Raw genomic sequence first — 8,417 nt, 5'->3', positions numbered from 1 at the left:
GGAGAGCCGCGGGGCTTTTGAGCGCTGGGGCTTTTTTTTGACAATGCCTTTAATTAAAGGCCACTGCGGAGCACACGCCGTACCTTTCACAGACACAAAGAGGTGGTGTGTCATGCCGTACCTTTCACAGACACAAAGAGGTTGATGTTGAAGGTGTAGGCGTCGGCGTGACGGAGATAAGGCAGAGGCTCGGGGTCCTGAGGAGAAGAGCACAAGACAGACACAAAAGCGGGGGATGAGGTGGCAGCACAAGGTCACATTTACATTTAGTCATTTAGCAGACGCTTTTGTCCAAAGCACGTCTAGCCATAGCCCAACAGAGGCCTAGCGGAGGCCAGGCACAGGAGATAACACGCCACAAAGCATACGACATGCTCCAATCAGACCAGACGGAGGTACTCAGCGTTTAAAACAGAGGACAGGCCTGCATATGGGATGCTGACCCTAGGTGACCCTCCCTCTGTATACTCATATGGTTAACAGATCAGCGCTACGCAGGATGAATACTGGCTCTGGAGGGAGTGGAACAGTAAGTGGTTTAGTAATAAACTGGTTTACCTGAACTGCATTGGGCTCAACGAAGGGGAGCAGAGCCTCCATAGGCAGGACCCAGGGGGAGATGGTCGTCCCGAAATTCTTCCCCAGGAAAGGTCCCAAAGGTACATACTCCCACGCCTGGATGTCCCGAGCTGGAACATGTGCAGTGTACAAAAACAATCTGAGTGAAGTGTCACAACCGCAAACTCATTGGCTTACAAATTACCTTGCAGTTATGTTAATCCTTGCTGAAATCTCAAAAAAAAAAAGGATTCTTGCAATCACAAATCCAACCAAACATCCAACCAAACTCTGAGAGTCATATTTCTATGTGCACATGCATACAAACGCATTTACCATAACAGTGCCTTGATGTGTGTAGCAAAGTAGTGATAACGTGTGTTCTAATAGTCAAGAATCCTGTCAAGGCAAACTTTCCCTGATTGGCAAGCATAAATCCGGGCAGTGTCGTCGTGTCTGTGTGAAGTGATTTATGAACATTAGAGAGACAGCTGGAACATGATCTCCACTGTTCTTGCCCCCTGGAGGAGCAGCAAGATGAAATGAGGCAGGAATGGTTCATTGCCAAGCCCCAGCACCTGAGACAGACTCAAATGAAATTAAAGAAAGTGAAGGAAGCTTCTCTCACTTTCTTACGCGTACACACACACACACACACACACACTCTCTCACACACACACACACACACACACACACGCACACACACACACACTGAGCTACCAGCCCCATCCATGATGCTCACTGCTACGCTATAAGATGCACCAGCTTCAGACACGGACATGCATACACACACACACACACACACACACACACACACACACACACACACACACACACACACACACACACACACACACACACACACACACACTCTCTCACACACACAAACACAAACACACACACACACACACACACTCTCTCACACACACACACATACACACACACACTCCCTCACACACACACACACACACACACACACACACACACACACACATGAGGGACTCCCCATAAGGACAGGCCACATGGGGTATCATAATGTAATGAATGTCCAGAGGTGGCACAGGGTCAGGCTCTAAAGTCAATCCACATGAAATAAGATCAGAGGAATGGCATGGCACAAGAGCCAAGCGGACATGAGAAATGAAGGGGAATATGGCTTCAGTGTTGCTGTGACAGGCTCTTCCACAAATAAATGAAGTCTGTCTGAAATAAAATGTGGTTTGAGAAAAGCACACTTCTTATTGCACATCGATAAAGGCACTGAAACAGAACAAGGTGGAGGGAGTGAATTCTTTTACATTCAGCAAGGAGAAAAATGATGCAAGATGTCATAAATCACATATGTAAAAGGGGTTTTAAAGCACCTTCATGTATTCTTGAAACCTTCATATATTCTCCACATCCTCACTTGTTATATATATTTTTTGCAAACATGCAAATACATCTGGCTGTTTGAAATGTTTAAAAAATTAAATTGTGTGTGCGTCTGCATCTGCTTGTGTTAAATGTAAATACACTGTCAAATATGCTGACAGATTATAGGATGTGATGAAAAAATATATTTTAAGGAATGAAAAATGCAGAACCACCAGAGGCTGAATATTAGTCGTGCACATGCCTTTCCATAAAAAAAAGTTCACTTTCTAAACCGTTTCTATCCCCAGGTGTTTTTCATTTCCGTGGATGCTTACCGATAGGCCATAAAAAAGCAATATCAGCTGGTCTGCTTGAAAGGATGCCATTGTGGGTTCGGGGCGACGGAATAATAAAAGAAATTGACAGCACTTGTTACTCTGAGATGCCACTTGGCATGGTCTAAAGCGCCTGTAAATCAGGGCGGGCCCGGCTCAAATACCAGGCACGGACAGGTCTCCTGGCTTTATCTGTCGCAAAGGCCTCAGAGAGCCTCAGGATGAGATGTATTCTAAAAAAAAAAAACACCGCCAAACTATGAAAGGTGAGGATTTCTATTCCAGAAAAAGAGACAGGCCATCTCCTGCAATGTCAATTGGTTCCATCTATTTCCACAGAGATTGGCTGTCTCTGAAGTCCTCTTGGGATGTGATCTATTAAACTGAACCTGGGGTCATTTTGTGCATATATCAAGGCCAACTACAAAAGGCTCAGTAACTTCAAAAAGTGATGTGAACAAGGAAAAAATTGGATTCTTTTCCCTCTTTTTCCTCTCAAAGTCAATTGAACTCTAGGGCCTGTGTGATTTACTCTTATGTAATATCAGAGAGGGGATGTGAACCAAGAGAAAACCAGTGGAACTAACGGAGTATCATTTATCATTTGAGAAGTCAGGAAAAAAATAATTACAACATCCAGCCCCTTCACAGGCAACCTCATAGAGCAAAAATAACTCTAACTACTCACTTTAAAACCTTAGAAAGTGAAAACGTGGTGTAGTAGTGTGCACTTCAACCATGTGTACATATAACAGAATAAGGTCACAGTGCCATAATCAAAATTGCTTACAACACAAATTGTGTCTGTACTGCCTTGGTTATGCAAGCCCTGGGAGATTGACATCTCTGTGAAAGGGTCTAGTTTGACCCGGCTGAAGATGAGAAATGTCACTCACCACTCCAGTCATTCATCAGCACCATGCCGAAGATGTGCTCGTGGGCTTTCTCGATGGGAATGGGCTCCCCCAATTTGTTTCCAGCTCCCACGAAAAACGCCTAGGAAACACAGACACATGGTTCATTCTCACATGATTCATTTAAGTCTCATGACGAGGTGGTTTTTACGAACAGAAAAAAAGGACGAATGCTGTGAGTCATGTCATTTGAGTAAAAATATATCAAAACGCTGCAAATAGTTTTCTGAGCATTACACATGAAACATTCAAAGACTCTTACAAATAAATGTATCTCTACCTGGACCAGACATTTGCAAGACAAATGAATGTAATCACAAATATGTCCAAGGATATACAGTGCCACTTAAAAGTATGTGAACCCCTTGACCACTTAGGAGTTTTCTGTTGTTTTACCATGATTTTTCATTTTTTTCATCACCAATTTTCCATAGAAGGAATGTCAGGTTTATGTTTATCATTTGCATGTACTTTTTTTTAGAGGGAATTGTTTGAGTAGCCAAAAGACTACATGAAACATGGAATTAGTCCATTTCAAAAGTAAGTGAACCCCCAGCTGAATTGGTAAAGTCAAGCAGGTAACAGATTCAGTGAAACTTATTTTGGTGCTTAATTAGTCAATTTAGCAAACCGATCATCTGAGACATCCTTAGGGAAAGGTTTGGGCAACACAGATTAAAAGAGAGAGGAAACCAACCAAACTACTGTAGTGCCAAGGTGTACCCACACAGATCAACAATGCCGAGAGGAAACGAGATATCCGAGAACATCAGGAAGAAGGTTCTGACAGCCCATCAGTCTTGGGAAAGCTATAAGACCATCTCCAAAAGATTCCAGCTCCATCCATCCATCCAAGACAAATAATTTAGAAATGGAGGGCATTCAACATGACCGCATCTCTGCCTAGAAGTGGACGCCCATCAAGACCATCACCAAGAAGCACCAGAAGAAGAATAATCAGGTAAAAGTCAACCCACACATCACCTCTAAAGAGTTTCAGACCTCTCTGGCAGCATCTGGGGTAAATGTACATGGGTCTACAATCAGACGAAAATTGAATAGACATGACATTCATGATCGGGTTGCTAGAAGGAAGCCTCTGCTCTCAAGAAAGAACAAAACTGCCTGTTTCAACTTTGCCCGAGAGCACTTGGATAAACCAAAGGCCTTCTGGAAGTCCCTTCTTTGGACAGATGAGTCCGAGATAGAATTATTTTGTCACGATCAAAACCAACAATTTTTGTCTGATTGTAGACCCATGTACATTTACCCCAGATGCTGCCAGAGAGGTCCGAAACTCTTTAGAGGTGATGTGTGGGTTGACTTTTACCTGATTTATTCTTCTTCTGGTGCTTCTTGGTGATGGTCTTGATGGGCGTCCACTTCTAGGCAGAGATGCGGTCATGTTGAATGCTCTCCATTTCTAAATTATTTGTCTTGGATGGATGGATGGAGCTGGAATCTTTTGGAGATGGTCTTATAGCTTTCCCAAGACTGATGGGCTGTCAGTACCTTCTTCCTGATGTTCTCGGATATTTCGTTTCCTCTCGGCATTGTTGATCTGTGTGGGTACACCTTGGCACTACAGTAGTTTGGTTGGTTTCCTCTCTCTTTTAATCTGTGTTGCCCAAACCTTTCCCTAAGGATGTCTCAGATGATCGGTTTGCTCAATTGACTAATTAAGCACCCAAATAAGTTTCACTGAATCTGTTACCTGCTTGACTTTACCAATTCAGCTGGGGGTTCACTTACTTTTGAAATGGACTAATTCCATGTTTCATGTAGTTTTTCGGCTACTCAAACAATTTCCTCTAATTAAGTACATGCAAATGATAAACATAAACCTGATATTTCATCTATGGAAAATTGATGATAAAAAAATTAAAAATCATGGTAAAACAACAGAAAACGCTTAAGTGCTCAAGGGGTTCACATACTTTCAAGTGGCACTGTATTTCCAGGCAGACTGTATTTCTCCCTGATGTGTGTTACCTTTTATTCAATACTCCTGAACAAACATCATCATGATTGAATGCATCAAAATGGACACAAAAGTTCAGTGATGTTTGAGTTGGAACACTGAAATACCACACTTACCATTTCCAATTCAATGTCTAGCTGCTTGCTGGGACCGAAGACCGGGTCCTTAGCTAGGAGAGGAAGAAAGGAGCCGAGGAATAAATGTAAATGCACACAGCGGGGAAGGGAGAACACACTCATGTAGGTGTCAGACAGGGCTCTAGTCTGCCATTTCCATTTCTTCAATCAACAGGAGCTCTTATCTTCCCAGACCCACACGTCAAGAGGAAAAGGCTGGGTAAAAAACTGAATGACAGAATAAGTGCAGCCATCAAAGAGAAACGCCTTGGAGGGTCACCAGAGAGCCTGCACTGATGCCGTGTCTGCTGTTAGGGCGATGTATGTAGCTCACACACGTACTTGGATCGGGCCTCATCTGACCCGTGGGTCTTCGGATCGGGGAGCCAGACACCACCACCGAGGAGGCCCTGCCGTGGTATCCGACCGGCAGCCGCAGCCTGAGCAGAGACACACACACACACACACACACACACACACGTACGCACACACACACACACACACACACACACACACACACACACACACACACACACACACACACACACACACACACACACACACACACACACACATTTCAGCACCCACTTCATCTCTCTCCCTTCTTGCTTCTCTCTATCCCGGCCCGTGCTGAGAGAGGTGTGCAGGCGGCTTAACCGATAACATCTGGCTCACCAATTCATCATCCCCCCCTCCCCCCCATCCATCCGTCCATAAGACCGCTCACATTCACATGCACGCGTGCATGATGTGAAAACATCTTATCATGGTTCCTCCTGCTGGTGTGCATGCATGGATGAGTCACAGAGGTTCACTGATGTGAAGACCCCCAGAACCTTTTTTTTATCTCTCTCTTTCAACTCACATTCTGATTCCCTCAGCAGTCAGCACCTCTCTTGTTCTCGTTAGTTACGCCAGTTCAAAAAACTTGTGAAATGACGGATTGCCTGTGCAGAGGCGACTGCAGGCGAACTAGCTACTGGAGCTCAGGAGATCAGAAATCAATTAGAGAAACTCTCTGTCTCTCTGGCCTCCCCTGACTCACACACACGCAAGGAGCCCTTGCTCTGCCTCCTGGACAAGAAAATAGCCTCTCCCTGGACCTTGGAAGGAGCAATGAGGAGAGAACATATAGCTCCGCGCAGAGGCTAACTCACCCCTAGAGGGCTAATGGAAAATCAATCTGGGGAGTTATTCACAAAGAACAAGTACAAAGCTTGAAATGTGAGAGTATCTCAAGGCAATTATACCGAATGTTACATTTCAGTCAAAGGAAAAGAGGACAGGAAACTGTGATGTGTTTCTGAGAAAAAGGTTTCTTATCTGTTCAGAAAAGAATTTGCCGGAAGCCTTATGCGCAGGTTCTTCCCTTCCGTATCGTAACGATAAAAGCTTGCAGCTAATTATTTATAATTTGGAATTAATTACTTATAAAATCGCTTTCATACCAGTTAGGCATAAGGGCATTCTCCTTCCCACGGAACATGATTCCAACATTGGTGGCATGGTCTCGAGAGGAGTAGAAATCAGTGTAGTCACCTGGGGGGAGACAGAGGAAGAGGAAGAGGGAGAGGAAGAGAGCTGAGCGAGAGGGCTATTAACACCACATCACCAGAGCACATGCATATACTAAAGAACTCCGCACGCCCATGGCAACTCTGCTGCTAAACATAGAACACCTCTGGTGTGATCGTTCATTGTTAGCTCATGCGGAGAACACTGCCCTCCTGTGTTGGATGGTAGGAGGCAACCTGGACAATTTTCCACTCTGCTTAACACAACCCATATGGCATATCTCACAACGACTGCATTTTTAAACAAAGCCCTGATGTTTTCTGAATGCAAGGCATTAATGGACTACATCAGGTTCACTATTTCAAACGCATTTATATGGTAAAGTTAAGTATTAAATCATTATAATATGCTTTGGTATTTGCGAATAAGGAAGAAAGAGTCGGATATCTGGAGAAGTTAAGTGAATGAGTAAGTGGGGGAGATTCCGAGGGACAGATATGAGATGATAGGAACAAGGTTCCGTGATGCCCTCAGGCATTCAAAACAGTATACATGACTTGTCACTCACGCCCGTCACCTCAGATAAGACCAGATCTACTGAACTACCATTCCAAACTCACCAATCTCTGCAGGAAGATGCATCACCGCAGAATTCTGATGAACAAATGCTCTAAAGAAATACAGTCACGCACAAAACACACACACACACACAAAAGAAAAAAGCTAATCAAAATAGATGAAAAATGAAAAAGACTGTACACTTGATTGGAGGCTAACCTCAGAGTGTTATCTCAACTTTTCTCTTTTTTTTTTTTTTTACAAATCATTTCATTTAAAGTTCTTTCTACCAGCATGGGCAACTACACAACTGTTGTTGTAAGTGGTGAACAATAATGCTGTTTGAGTTTTCAACCAACTCTCGTGTTTAAAACGTGGAATTGCTTACCTGCTCCTAAGGCTCACGTCATCACGTAACATACTCTCATTTGCAGATAGGAACTTCTGCAAATATCTTCTGGCTTCTCTCCAGGCCTCATAACCCAAGCTCATGAACGCATTTAAAGTTGGCTAAAGAATGGGCACATGGAGCAACACTAGGTTTGTTGGCTTTCCTCCAGTTCAAAATTGTATTTCGCTTTCAAAACAAGAAGCCGTTTAGAAGGCAGTATACCTGGTCAAAAACATCCTGATGCTTTGACAAGGCAGGTCCGTTGAAAAGGTGCTTTATCGCACTGAGGTCCAATATTTGATCACCAATTGCAGCACCGATCCTATGCCTTGGCTGAGATTGATTTCATGTTACACACATAGAATTCGTTAAAGTGGTCTCTGATAGACTTTTGATCAAACTTTTTTAACATGCTAAAACTTCTAGCATTAAGATCATAGTGTGGATGCAGGGTAAGTGAACATTCATGAATGAGCCGACGTCAATTGTGAACGGTCTCTCTAAAATCAGCATTTCTGCAAGAATATACTTACGTTGTCGGAAGTGGAGAAAACACCGTAAGGTATGTTATGAAAAGAGAAATGAGATTCTTCGTCTACTTTGATGAAAGACATTTTCAAGTTGCAGTTGTACTCTGGAATACTTTTCAGAGTAAGCAACAGGGCAAGTAACCTCTTCCAGATGTTGAATGCA

General features: G+C 43.5%; 1 protein-coding gene across 1 annotated transcript in view; it reads right to left on the bottom strand.

The window, feature by feature from the left end:
- fah (fumarylacetoacetate hydrolase (fumarylacetoacetase)) overlaps positions 1-8,412 on the bottom strand; it is an 11,210-nt gene extending 2,798 nt beyond the window's left edge. The window contains exons 1-10 of the mRNA XM_080843406.1: positions 8,258-8,412; positions 7,947-8,057; positions 7,722-7,843; positions 7,396-7,445; positions 6,709-6,799; positions 5,603-5,700; positions 5,261-5,313; positions 3,146-3,245; positions 559-689; positions 122-197 (exon numbers count right to left, since the gene is read on the bottom strand). Of these exons, the coding sequence (XP_080699532.1) occupies positions 122-197; positions 559-689; positions 3,146-3,245; positions 5,261-5,313; positions 5,603-5,700; positions 6,709-6,799; positions 7,396-7,445; positions 7,722-7,843; positions 7,947-8,057; positions 8,258-8,338 (913 nt within the window). The 5' untranslated portion in view covers positions 8,339-8,412. The remainder of the gene's footprint in view (positions 1-121; positions 198-558; positions 690-3,145; positions 3,246-5,260; positions 5,314-5,602; positions 5,701-6,708; positions 6,800-7,395; positions 7,446-7,721; positions 7,844-7,946; positions 8,058-8,257) is intronic.
- Between the last annotated feature and the right edge of the window lie 5 nt (positions 8,413-8,417).

The sequence above is a fragment of the Sprattus sprattus genome (assembly GCF_963457725.1).
Source record: "Sprattus sprattus genome assembly, chromosome: 8".
NCBI classification, from domain to species: Eukaryota; Metazoa; Chordata; class Actinopteri; order Clupeiformes; family Clupeidae; genus Sprattus; species Sprattus sprattus.
This window is presented reverse-complemented; position numbering and strand designations above follow the sequence as displayed.